Here is a 14,382-nt window from a genome sequence, read left to right as displayed (position 1 = left end):
CAAGGAGATGTCCCACAGCTGAAAACACATCAATTCCACTCCAGGCTGTGCAGGGAAGATGGAGGGCCCAAACCAACATCCTCTAGCAAAATGATCTGGAACATTTTAGGAAGTTACGGTTGCTCCATCTACTGCTAAGAAGTTACGACTAGTAGAATGGTCTATGCATGTTTTCATCTGCGTCATTGAAAAGTTGGCCCAGTTTACTTAAACTGTTACAGAGGTGGATTTTAAGGTTGTCTGAGTTCTCACTGCAGGTTATCAGGTATTTTGCGCCAAATGCAAACAAAAAAAACAAGCTGTTTGTGCAGACAGAAGAGTAATTTCTTAACCCACTCCAGTTTTATCGCAGGATGTCTGTCTCTGCCTTTCATCTTGGTTCTGTTACAGTCAGGGATGGGGGAGAGGGGAAGAGTGTGACTTATGGGGCACTGATTCTTCTGACCATTGCCACAAGCCTAGTCCTTGCCTGCCTTTTCCTCTCTCTAGGTGTTTCTCTTCCAGTCTTCTCTCTTCCCCTGTCTACATCTTCCCTATTTCCCTTTGTTCATCCAGGCCCTATATACACTGCCTGTTTCTCATCCTTCTTTCAGTCTTTATTACGACACCACTTTCAGTGTCAGAACTTCAATTCCTCACTCCTGTGCTGTGACTTTGCTGCACAGCCAGACCCAGGTCCCATCTCACCCAGACTTCCTTCATTTCTTTCAATCCTCATCTCTTCTAGCCTTCCAGTCATGTGGAGTCCTGATCTCAGAGTCCTTGTTCTACAGACTTCCTTTCCTCTCTGCTCCAGGTTTTCTTCCCTCTAGGTTTACAGTATCTTGAGGGAATGGTGCATGCAGAGTTTTATCAGCACTGGTAGCATGCAACAAGCTCAACAAAGACAGAATCATCTGATTTCTTTTTTTTAAATCAGATGAGAGAGAATTAAAAGTGAATAACTTGGAACGGTCTGTAAACTCCAGCCTATTCCTCAGTGGCGGAAACCGCCTCTGGCGAGAGGACTTCTTGACACAGGTGGTGGAGGAGCCAACAAGGAGAGGTGTGCTGCTGGGACCTTGTACTAACAAACAAAGAAGGACTGGCTGAAGATGTGAAGGTCAGGGGCAGCCTTGGCTGCAGTGACCATGACATGGTGGAGTTCAGGATCCTGCGAGGAGGAGGGAGGGCACTAAGTAGGATCGCAACCCTGGACTTCAGGAGAGCAAACTTTGGCCTCTTCAGGGACCTACTTGGAGGAATCCCATGGGTTAGGGCCCTAGAAGGAAGGGTGGTCCAAGAGAGCTGGTTAATATTCAAACATCACCTCCTCCAGGCTCAAGGGCAGTGCATCCCTATGAGTAAGAAGTCAAGCAAAGGAGGCAGGAGACCTGCATGGATGAGCAAGGAGCTCCTGGCAAAACTCAACCAGAAGAAGGAAGTCTACAGAAAGTGGAAAGGGGGACAGGCCACTTGGGAGGAATATAAGAACGTTGTCAGAGTATGCAGGGATGTGACGAGGAAGGCTAAGGCCTGTTTGGAATTAAATCTGGCTAGAGATGTCAAGGACAACAAGAAGGGCTTCTTCAAATACATCAGTAGCAAGAGGAAGACTAGGGAAAATGTGGGCCCTTTGCTGAATGGGGTGGGTGCCCTGGTGACGAAGGATGCAGAGAAGGCAGAGTTACTGAATGCCGCCTTTGCTTCAGTCTTTACTGCTCAGGCCAGCCCTCAGGAACCCCAGAGCCTGGAGGCAAGAGAGAAAGCCTGGAGAAAGGAAGACTTTCCCTTGGTGGAGGAGGATCGGGTTAGAGATCATTTAAGCAAACTTGACACCCACAAATCCATGGGCCCTGATGGGATGCACCCACGAGTGCTGAGGGAGCTGGCGGATGTCATTGCTGAGCCACTCTCCATCATCTTTGAAAGGTCATGGAGAACAGGAGAGGTGCCTGAGGACTGGAAGAAAGCCAATGTCACCCCAGTCTTCAAAAAGGGCAAGAAGGAGGACCCAGGGAACTACAGGCCAGTCAGCCTCACCTCCATCCCTGGAAAGGTGATGGAGCAGCTCATCCTGGAGGCCATCTCCAAGCATGTGGAGGAAAAGAAAGTGATCAGGAGTAGTCAGCATGGCTTCACCAAGGGGAAATCATGCCTAACCAATCTGATAGCCTTCTATGATGGAATGACTGGCTGGGTAGAAGAGGGGAGAGCAGTGGATGTTGTCTACCTTGACTTCAGCAAGGCTTTTGACACTGTCTCCCAGAACATCCTCATAGACAAGCTCAGGAAGTGTGGGTTAGATGAGTGGACGGTGAGGTGGATTGAGACCTGGCTGAATGGCAGAGCTCAGAGGGTTGTGCTCAGTGGCAGTCTAGTTGGAGGCCTGTAGCTAATAGTGTCCCCCAGGGGTCAGTACTGGGTCCAGTCTTGTTCAACTTCTTCATCAATGACCTGGATGAAGGGACAGAGTGCACCCTCAGCAAGTTTGCTGCTGATGATACAAAACTGGGAGGAGTGGCTGATACGCCAGAGGGCTGTGCTGCCATTCAAAGAGACTTGGACAGGCTGGAGAGGTGGGCGGAGAGGAACCTCATGAAGTTCAACAAAGGCAAGTGCAGGGTCCTGCACCTGGGGAGGAATAACCCCATGCAGCAGTACAGGTTGGGGGTTGACCTGCTGGAAAGCAGCTCTGCACAGAAGGACCTGGGAGTGCTGGTGGACACCAAGTTAAGCATGAGGCAGCAATGTGCCCTTGTGGCCAAGAAGGCCAATGGTACCCTGGGGTGCATCAGGAAGAGTGTTGCCAGCAGGTCGAGGGAGGTGATTCTCCCCCTCTACTCAGCCCTGGTGAGGCCACATCTGGAGTACTGCGTCCAGTTCTGGGCTCCCCAGTACAAGAGGGATGTGGCACTACTGGAGCAAGTCCAGCGAAGGGCTACAAAGATGATTAGGGGACTGGAGCATCTCTCTTACGAGGAAAGGCTGAGAGAGCTGGGCCTGCTTAGCTTGGAGAAGAGAAGGCTGAGAGGAGATCTTATCAATGTGTACAAGTATCTGAAGGGAGGGTGTCGAGAGGATGGGACCAGACTCTTTTCAGTGGTGCCCAGTGACAGGACAAGAAGCAATGGGCATGAACTGAAACACAGACAATTCCATTTGAACATGAGGAAAAACTTTTTCACTGTGAGGGTGACAGAGCACTGGAACAGGTTGCCCAGAGAGGTTGTGGAGTCTCCTTCTCTGGAGATATTCAAAACACGCCTGGATGCGATCCTGTGCAACGTGCTCTAGGTGATCCTGCTTGAGCAGGGGGGTTGGACTAGATGATCTCCAGAGGTCCCTTCCAACCTCAACCATTCTGTGATTCCGTGGTTCTGTAACTACCTTTCCCCCAGATTTCAACTCCCTTGTCTTTCAAATATAGCAGTACTAAATGCTTGCATGTTTTAAAAAACATGTTCAACAGAGCTTAACACAAACAAGTGATTTGGGTAACATTAAAAAAAAATCAGCTGAGGTAGAAAACACAGCATGGAAAGCTTCAGCCCACAGCTAAAGTTTGGCAGCATTAGAGAGCAACAGAAACAAAGTCTGATGAGATTTAACAGGCAGCTTTAACCAAAACTGTAAGACCAACCTCACCTAGGACAAATACGTAAAGAAAAGAGCATAATGCCATCAAGCAAATACTTTCAGTAACTGCAGATTTAAGTAAAGATCAATGATTTAGCAGGCATAAAAATGAATATTCATGAGTTATTATTACTCACTGGAGAACTATTCACTATAGTTTCATTTCTTATTTTTAACCAAAAGATCAGCTGATCAAGATTATAAAAATGATCAGTCTGGCTGTCAAGTTTTATCAGATGATGATATGGATAATAAAGTCAAAATTAAGCCACAATCTATTTAGTTTCAGGACTAACAAATAAATTGTTTATGATGTTTCATAACCATGCTGAGTAAGATCTGGGCATGCCAAAATCTTATGCCCATAAAAAAGCTTATCCAAATGCTGATAGGCAAGCGTAATAATCCATATTCCATCCATTATGAAAAACTAAGGAGAAAATTAAGGTTATGTATAGAATACTATTTTTTTTTTGCTACTGTCAAATAAAGTTAAGCTTGACTTTGGAAAAAAGATTTAAAAAGCTTGCTTTTGGGGAAGGATTTTAACAAAACACATTGAAGACTATAAAAGAAAAGTCAATTTATTTGGAAAAAGGAGTGGGGTATTTCAATTGATTGGGTGCAATCAGGAAGCCTTTCATGTAGATATCAGCTATAATGCAGGAAAGTGCTAAGCCAGTTCTACCGACTGCTTTCCTACTGTGCATTTTAACAGAGGGGGAAAAAGAGCAGGAGGCAGTTAACTGTAACACAGATGGCATGAATAACTTCTCATAGTATCGAGTTATATGGCATGAAAATTCTTTGAGGTGTAAGATCAGATATCTAGCACTGTGTAATCTATTCAACAGTCATTTTTCAGTGGTATCTCTGCTATTTCTATTTGGACCATCTATCCATTTTACTTGTGGTTGATTTATTCAATCTCTGCCACCAGTGAAACTTTGCCTTCTGCTACCCCAGCATGAAAATTTATTACTTTTTATTTAGAAAGAAACGAGTGCTCAACTCTCATCATTTTCCTTATGCTGCCAGTGCTCACCTTGTACTTCAGTTTGCTGCGGCTTGTCCGTAAATGCTAACAACGGTGACCTAGACCGCTGTGTAACAGGCAAGGTTGGATCACTGAATGTTATAGTGTCCTTTCCACCTGAAACAAAGAAAATGTTAGAATCATTAATTTGCCAACTGCATTCATTGTTCACTCATGATAAAACAGATCCTACAATTTAATTCTTTTTTTTGCAATGTTACAGAAAAGTACAGAACAGGAAAAGCATCTCAAATGATCCTTCCACAGTATGGAAAAAACCCCTCTGTACTGCAGCTGAAATATGCAAGTCAAACACAGAAAAGGCATGTTTCTACCCACACTACTGGGTAAAGGACAAACTTTGAAAGAGGACCAGATGCTGTATTCAGCAAATTGTATTAGCCATACAATTCAGTATATTAATCATCTGATCATATCAGAGGTTTTACAAGAAGTATTTTTAGGTAAGGCTTTACACTAACACATGGATCATTTGCATGCTGCCATTCAGCACTGACTCTGTACTCTCCGTTTCCTGCCTCAGTGATGCACCTGTTCACATCACAAATGTAGTTTTGCACTACAGTCCCATACATATATTATCCTACAATGTCCCCTTTAAAAAAAGTAAATAAGCCAAAAGCTTCGCATAACTAAGAGGCAGGCCAGAACTGAGGGAGCAAGCACATACATTGCCAGGGAATGGGAGGGATTTTAATCTGAAAATTCCAAAAACATTTCTGAGCATTTTTGTTCTAAGCCAAATGGAAAAGGACAACTTTCCAGCTCTTTTGTAGAGAAAATTGTGCAAGAAATTCTTCAGCTAAGGACTCTGCTGTAGATGCCTAGCCTTTACATGTTTTAGCATTATAGAAAGCAACACCTGCAGATCCTTAGAAAATCCTACGCTATTCAGGATTCTCAGGTCTTTTAGTGACTGACACTACCTTAAACCTAGATGGGAAATGGCAGGAAATCTGCAAGATCAGCTAACCGTTGCATCCGCGTGGCCTCCAGAGCACTGCCAGCTGCTAAGTAATGGCTGCAAAGGTGGCAAGTGCCTGCTCTATTTATCTCCATAAGAGTGGACATTTATGTTACAATCGCTTTTCCCCTCTAAATCTGTTTGTACATTTCCCCTTAAGCCAACATCCTAAATCTAATCACCCATCTGAGACAAAGACTTTCAAAAGAGTACCAGGTCAAGAGATATCCTGAATAAATCCAGCTTTGGGAAAGTTCTGGTACCTTCTGTGAAGCAATGAAAGTCAAGCTCCTCTCATTGAGTCCAGTTGGACTGTCCCAATCTCTAACTATTTTTGAAAACAGTGGCTGTAAATACCTTGATACTGAAGCTATTAAGGACTTTTTAAAATATCCTTAACAAGTTGGGTATAGACTGCAACAGTATGAATGCACTTAATGCTTTAGAAACATTGAATTTGTCAAGTTTTGCTCCCACTGTCAAGGATGCATCAGCATTTTGCCTTCACTATAGCAAATAATAACATTGTAAGATTAAGTAGCAAAGAATAAAGCAGAATAAAAGAATTCACAATGTAGGGCAAATTAATTAAAAATGAAAACTAGGCAAAACAAACCCAACTGCCATTTCAAAATGCAAAAGCCCCTGGAAGAGGGAATGCACTTTCCTGTAACAGTGAAGGAATTTTGTTTTGGAAGAAGAACTAAATTAGACAGTAATAGACATGAATATTAAACATAGTTGTATGAAAACATCCAATAGATATTCATACACATAGTCCATACATATCCAAAAGATCTGGTAAAACCCAACAGAACAAGATTCCAAAAGATTAATCTGATTAACAAATTTTTAAAGGTGTTTTTTGTCAGAATAATAAAGAAAAGCCTAAGCTGGAATCCTTGACGCTTCCAAGACAACCTTCAAAAAAGAAACTTCCTGACTTCCAGCCAGCAATTTACACAGTAAACAAATTCACTTTCGCAACATTTTTCTATGAAAACTGACTTGGTTACAGAAAATAGAGCTAAGCTCAGTATCCACACATCTAAGCAACAGCTATGGAGTTGAATTCATATTTATTTATTAACACTGATTCACGTCATTTCATGAAAGAGGGACATGGCTATTGCTGACCTGTATCCTGTGAATCATGACCTGAAGTTGGACTACATGCAGGAAATTTCAATTAGCTGCTAAGTAAACTGAATTTTATAACTTATATAGCTTTGTGCAGAGTTCCTCTATTCAATGAATTTCTCAAGGACTTCAGTGATTACCATGCAGATCTCAAAACAGGCAGACAAATAAGTCTTCAACAGTACTAAATTCAGTAATTTGCTTTCTTCTCCAGGATAAGCAAACTTCTCCATAGGATTCCCAATCTTGGGGATCCTTTTACATCCTCTTTTCCATTTAAACAATCGTACACAACTGTAACTGGTTATATCCACAACAGCTGCTGAGCCTATGAACGCTACCTCTCAACTGTTCCACGCTGATCACTGCAGAGCAAGGAGTACTGAAACCCTCCTACGAACCCAGAAAGAAAAAGGCTGAGTCATGGATGATTTTTTCTTAGGCTTTTTTCACTGGAAATCAGGGATTTTCAGGAAATTATGACTTGAAATAACACAGAATTGTTTATCTGAATGTCTAAATCTGAACATCAAATTTTGAGAGGAATAAACTGGCCTTTACTATATATTATCACTGAATATGCTTAACATATCATGCATGCATATGTGAAGCAACTGCAACATACCTAAGACAAAGCAAAGAATGAAATGCTCTGCGAACATCATATTCTTTGCTTCCTTCTCAAGGCAAGTGGGCTCATAAAAAGAAAACTAGAGACAAATCTATGCCCAAGCCTTTTCTCTTTTCACAATGAATCTCACAAGAGATTGGTTTAGTTAAAGCCCTTTTTTCAAACAGGGGAAGCTGAAGTTCGTTGTAGGCAGAACTTTTACAGAAACTGAACTTACGCTACCACTTTCACCATTTCAGAAACAAAATATGCACTTCCTCTTGATTTAGTTTCCCCACAGTTCATTCCTACATTGCACATAAAGCAGATGACCAATACACCACCTAACTGAAAAATTAGAAGCGATCAAGCTTTCTTCAGTAGGGTAAAGTTTATTAACACCATTTCTAAGTATTTGGAACATATCAGTACCATGGTGAAGGTGGATGTTGTAAATGATATATGGACAATGATGCCTAAGTGGAAACATTAACTTCATGTAAAGAACCTGCAATTTGTAATGTGCACCTCTTTCAGTGGTAGATTGAACATCAACTTTCATGTGTATGTTCTTCCAGTAACAAAAAGTTCAACTCACAACCAAATGATATTTTTCTCTGTGGACTCAAGACTGACTAGATGAGATATTCTTCACGTTCTGCCTCTCATCCAAGCCAAGACTCAGCTGCAGAGTCCATTATGATAGTTTCCACATTATTTGTTACATGCTGCTGTTTTATGGAGCAGAAGGTTTCAATGCTCTGCAAACTAGTGACCCACCAGGTGTTGCAAGACTCTTTCTGACCACCTTGGGACCAGATTGCACTTGAAAACAAAAATACAGTCTTGATTTAATAGGGAAGCAGTAAATCAACCAACAAACCTTGGTGCTCAGCAGAACTTGCAATCCAGTGTAAAATTCCATTACAACTATTTAAGATTATCCTTTGTCACTATTTTCCTCAATTTAAAGGAACTGCCTTGTACAGCAGCCTCTATTTCCCTGGTGGTCATCTAACTCACTCAATTGAACATCTTAATCTGACAGATATAAAAATGTTCAGATAACATTTCCATTTATTTACATGCAGTGACAATATTTAACATACTGCTAAAATCAGTTACTAAAAATATACATGTCAAGCAGAACCTACTCCCAAATCCCACTGAGACATTGTAGCTCAGGCCTTCAGGCAGCAAAAGAAAGGAAGGAAAAAAAACAGTTGTTATTGTATAAATATTAATTTGATGTCTTACCTAAATAGACCACCAATGGAGTAAGAAGTTCCCATTGTTCCATATATTCTTTTTTAATACATTTTGCAAAGATCAGAAACACTGCATTTATTAGTATATGACTGGAACACTATTTTTGAAAAAACCCTCCAGTACGTTAAACTGGTAAGTTTATGATACACGTTTGTACTAATGTACAAACTGCATTAGCAGAGTCTAGACAAATATTTCACCTGCATTTGGGAAAGGTGGGAAGGGACAAATGCACTCATCATACAACATACATTAGGTGACTAACTGAAGTGCACTCCATGGGAACAAATTTGTGACCTTCAGTTCGGGAATTATCAATGACGGAGAGAACCAATTTCAGAAAGGTGAAACTTCAGAAAGGCCTACAATGGACAAGCTAAAGTGGAAATACACCCTATCAGTCCAAAAAGTTGAACAGCATAGGTTTGTCACAAGGTCTCTTCAGCTTTGTCAAATGCTTTCTTCTGCATGGAAAGTTTAGCACTAAATAACAGAGTCAAAAAACTAGAAGCCTAAAGCACACTAGTTCCCACCACCAGTAGCACTGGTGAAAACTTAACAACTGAAAACTGTAAACAAAAATGCCTAATGTTGCAAACACCAACAATAGAGACGAATAATTTACGGTGGTTGAAGGAGATACAACTGTGTGTAATGGGAGAAAAAAAGCAGAAAGTAAATGTAAATTAAATATTGCACATTTTCCTAATAGCAAGGTCTATTAGGAAACAGATTAATCTCCAATTACTTAAGTAATTTAAAACCAAATGTAAAATTTAAGAAGATGCTACCACGAATAATCCTGCTCTAGAGAGACAGACTAGAAAATTTAAGATCTTTTACATTTACAATTTCTCAGAGTTTATGATTCTACAGAAAAATATGAAAAAATACAGCAATATACCCTATGGAAATCACAGAAAGCACAAAATTAATATATAAAATGTATTGACAAAGATAATAGCTAATATCCTGAGTGTATCATTTTATACAACCACTTAAATAAAATAGTTCAATTTTTTTTTGCCTTCAAACTATGCAGTATACATCTTTGAAATTGATCTTAAAGAGTCTAGCGCTTTTTGGTTTCAACTTAACATTTATTAGAGGTTTCTAATTTTGCAAATGTGCTGAACATCACATTTGCAAAATCACTGTCATTAAAAAAAATTATAGCCAAGCTTTTCTTAAATGCAAATATACCCTTGAAAACTAAATAATGGAAGCTGTTCTTGTGAGTTTCTACTAACCTGGAAGACTCCACAAGCCAGCAATTTCCAAAGTTCTTAACTTCTTTTCTAGTTCTGCCACTCGATTACCTAGAATTCTTTGAAAAAAAGAAAAAAAGAAAAGAAAAAACAGGGATATTTAGCTGAGATGAGATTTCTCATTATAGTGATCTAACCAAAGCCCAATTGCTTACATGAGTGCAGCTGAATTCTTAAAGTGTTACTCAGTGCAGTAAAGTTATTAATATTTTTCTTTTCACTAATGGCAATGGATAACCTCCCCCAAAACTTCAAGAACATGAAATATAGTTGCCTAATATCCTGTAATAAGAAAAAAAATCTCTAGGATGTACTGGACATTTGACCTGTGCTCTACTTTAAAGACCAACCATAGCAATTCACAGTATTTCCATTTCCTTACCTGCAAATACCCTCCTTTTCAGGCTACTTTTATTTTCTCTACAGGCTGAAATCAGGAGGTAAAGCTATGCAAACACAGTATGTAAAACTCAAGACAGTATCTGGACTGATTCTGAAGTTTTGAGACACACTTTTGGCCTATTGTTTTATTCACAGAGGTTTGTCTCGCACTAATATTGCTTAATAGGGCAAGGAATAGCTTTTCTACTAAATCTTTTATTTTAGTACTGAACTCTGCTTTCCTCCTTACTAAAAAGCTTCAAACACTTTATAGCCCTTAGCCCTTATCGCCCACTCTTAGTTTTCACTGCACTTCTTGGGCCATCTCTTCTTTTGTATCTGATTTCTACATAAATGCTATTTGCAGTTAGCTCTCCTGCTGGATTTAACTTTTAGTCTTAATTCTCTCCCAGGATCATATGATTTTTATCTTGCAAAGAAAGCTTTTTGCAATGAATTTTTGAAAGTGTTTCTCTCACAGGCAAGGCCAAGTCTCCTAGAGTTAGAAGTCTTTAAACAAATCCCAAACAATACGCAACAGAGTGAGAAACCTAGACGAGACAGCAATTCTAAACACCACAGCAGAGAGAATGGAGAGGAAGCTGTACTCATCAAATTACAGCAACAGGATAAGTCAGTTAAATTTGAACTGAATGCTCAGAAGCAGCATATCACAACGCAGCAAGGCACCAGTGTCTTTCCCTGCCCAGCAGAGCTGTGTAACACGGCACGGCAATCTCTCCAGCTACGGTTTTATGCTGCAGACATTTGAGCATACTGGGACTGTCATTACTGACAAGATGGCAGAATTGGGGAAGGACAGGAAAAACAGCAGCAAAAATCAAAGGGGCTTGAAAAACTGATTAACAAAGTATTTTTTAAAACTCTACTATGAGGGCTCTGCAACGATGGAATAAAAGCCTGCAATATTTTAAAGGTTACAAAAACATTAAGATGAGAGAGAGAATTCACATAAAAAGAGAAAGGGAAAGTTTATTATAGATATCAAAGAAAGCATTGAGATGTGCAGGGGTCTGTGACAATTCAAGGGCAAACAGCCCATGATGTTTACAATATATTTTTTGAAAAATAAATGTGTAAGTAGTCCTGAACACAGCTTAGTTTGTCCCATTTACTCCTCTCCCCTGTGAGCCTCCAAATAATTTGCCACCTCTGTATGTACTGTGGGAAGTTATACTGGCCTGCAACAGTAGGTATTTTTAAAAAGGTTGCGTGGAATGATAGCATCAAACTCCCTAACCTATTTTCTATCTCTAGCCACAGTGGACCAGATCCTTCAGCTAAAACAATAGATCATGACACTGGCAAAGGTGCTGATAGCTATTTCTGTTGTCATTTAGTCCTGTGTCTAGCGCAACACAGCAGTTAGTCTAAACCTTTCTCCAGGATGAGGTTTTACAGAAATCTGTTGTTTCTGTTGCTCATATAACAGCAGCAATGCTCCCCTACGAATTCAGAAGCTCCCTCCTAGCTCTCCCATACCTTCCAACACACCTGGGCATAACCTCAAGGGAGATGTGCTGATTTACAGCACCTGAGATCTGTGCACCTCATCTTCAACATAGATCTTAGTACAGAAGGCATATACCCTCATACAGATACAATCACCTAAAGGTCTGTAAATAGGGCCTGTCACTGTTGCATATCCAGTTCTATACATCACATGGAAGCATTTACTCAGCCACAGATTAACCCAATCCTTTTTTTTATTTTGGCCATGATTGACCTCAGCCAAGTTAAAGACATTAAAATTAGTGCAACATGTCTCAGTGGCAGAACAATTTCGAAACTCATCTGGCTTGCATGGGTGCTAGCAAATTCATGAACAAATAGTGCTAAAATAGAAAATATAATAAACTATTTATTGCTGGTGGAAGCCAGAAAGATTTTTCTAGGCAGAGTTAGAGCTGTTTATTTTCTGTATTTCTGTAACTATTTAATCTTGCAATATCTTACTGCATGCAGAATTCATTTAGGACTACCTTTTCAAATTAAGCTGATGCATTTGTGAGGAAAAATGTAGGACACTGCTTATACCTTAGCAGTAGTAGCTACCAATCACTTACAGAAACCGACCTCTTTTCTTCAGAAAGCACTTATTTTCCTTAAACAAGGGGCTGAAAAAAATTAAAGGCTGGATTTAGGCCAGTCATTCCTAGGCACATATTCCTACAGTTCTCTTTATCTTGCCACATATTTAGAAAAGCAGCAATAATAAAAGCCAATAAAAGCGTGTCTGTTCCAAGAGCAAGTGGCAGTGGATGGTTTTAACAACAGCATAACAGCAGAAAGCCATCTTCTACAGTACATCCAAAATCTAATCTAACTAAAAAAAAAAAAAAAGAGCCATTATCATGTTATAGCATCAGTTAATCAAAAAGCATATCTACTATTCTGTTATTGTAAACTTAAATAGCCATATCCCAATTGTCAAGCAGTAAAACAGGTTTTGACTTCAGAGCAGGTTAACTGTTCAGAGGCAAATGAGTTCAAATGTTCTGAAGATTCTCATTTACTGGTAACAGAATCACTAACTGATCAATCATCTATCAAATATCAGAAGTAAAACTTCTTCCCTGAATGAAACAACCAGCCCAAAAGCTCAAACTCTTTACCCAACAGAATCTCACATTCTTTACCCAACAGTATGAATGAGTAATGGCATCCTCTGAACATGCTCTTTGCACAGGGAAAGCCAGGCAAACAGGACAGAAGGATAAAGGAGAAGACTTCTACCTTCTGATTATGTAAAACCTTTTGTCGTTACATTTCTCTGTAGAGCCACTTTCTTCTCAACTTCCCTACTTAGAACGGAACACCTTCTTCAAAACAAAGGAATGGATCTTCTACTAGTACCAGTTTCTCTATGGACTTGCCAGCTTTACCTGTGCACTGACCTCACTAACCTCCAACAGCCTCCTCCAGCAGGGCAGTTTCTTCCCCATTTTCAGAAGTCAGTAGTCTTTACTAGTAACTTTTTACATTGTAAATAAGTGTCCCAAACAACCAACTAACACACCCCAAATAAAGGATGTTTTTCCCTGAGGTCCTGCCTGCATTTCTTTTTTTCACTGTAACCCTTTCGCATCTCGGATGCTTCTACAGGAAGTAGGTCCCATTCCTCCTAGCTCCTTAAAAGCTTCCAAAATACAGCTAAAAGCCAGAGGTAACAGAAAAGATAAGCATACTACACAGGAGTGTTTGTGAGGATTTTCACTCAACTTGCCCAAGATTTATTATTCTTTTTTTTACCCTGAAGCATCCTAAACTGAATATAACACCACAATTCTGAGCACCCCTCAATGAGGGGAGGGGTGGATTATCACATCCCTCTATGAGCTGATCATTCTGTTGTGCACAAAATATTAGTTTGTGCACACACACAACTCTCTACTGGCTACATATGACCAGCTTGGAAAGCAGCTAAAAAAACAGTATCTCCTTGTGAAGGCTTATCTTAAGAAAACCCATACTTCATAGATTAAAACAGAGAGAGTGGTATCAGAAGGTAGAGCCATTATCACATTGATACATTCGAGAGATGCAAGAGACTGCATGTGATCAAAAAAAAAAGACACAATATTAAGGAAGACGTTTGCTGCAGTTATAGGCAAGAATATGCAAACTAGAACACCAAGAATGGCACAGTATCAGGATGTAAAAGGCAAAGATTAATTAAACCTGGAACAACAGAAGTTATTCTCTAGATGTTTTCCTTCAGGTGTTACATTAGCAGTAATAAGGGAGTGAGTAGGTGTTTAACAGGGAGTTAGCTCCTTCATTAACACTGCTCAGTAAAAGAAGTCCTGTTCCATGACACGCTTGCAGACATGAGGTTACTGAGCTGCCACCAATTAGATGCAGGCTACATTTTCACTGCTTTAGTTTCCCTTCAGCTGATTAGGCATTTCCTTTCTCAAGAGTATTTAAGAGTGGCTATAAACTGCTCTTCCACTTCTGTTGCCACATCACTAAGAAATATGCAGTGGATTCTGCCTAGTATCAGAGTTATCAATTTTCAAAATGAATAATCTATTCTAGTGCAATACAGTTT

The 14,382-nt window shown here is 40.0% G+C and overlaps 1 protein-coding gene across 3 annotated transcripts in view; it reads right to left on the bottom strand.

Moving 5' to 3' along the window:
• CCDC149 (coiled-coil domain containing 149) overlaps nt 1–14,382 on the bottom strand; it is a 56,412-nt gene that overhangs the window by 7,150 nt on the left and 34,880 nt on the right. For all 3 annotated transcript variants that reach the window (XR_010884454.1, XM_067298173.1, XM_067298174.1), the window contains exons 10-11: nt 9,909–9,985; nt 4,664–4,771 (exon numbers count right to left, since the gene is read on the bottom strand). Coding sequence is in view for 2 of the 3 variants with exons in the window: in XM_067298173.1 (XP_067154274.1) it covers nt 4,664–4,771; nt 9,909–9,985 (185 nt within the window). In the remaining variant the exon portion in view is untranslated. The remainder of the gene's footprint in view (nt 1–4,663; nt 4,772–9,908; nt 9,986–14,382) is intronic.

This window comes from Apteryx mantelli, chromosome 5 (assembly GCF_036417845.1).
Source record: "Apteryx mantelli isolate bAptMan1 chromosome 5, bAptMan1.hap1, whole genome shotgun sequence".
Lineage (NCBI taxonomy): Eukaryota > Metazoa > Chordata > Aves > Apterygiformes > Apterygidae > Apteryx > Apteryx mantelli.
This window is presented reverse-complemented; position numbering and strand designations above follow the sequence as displayed.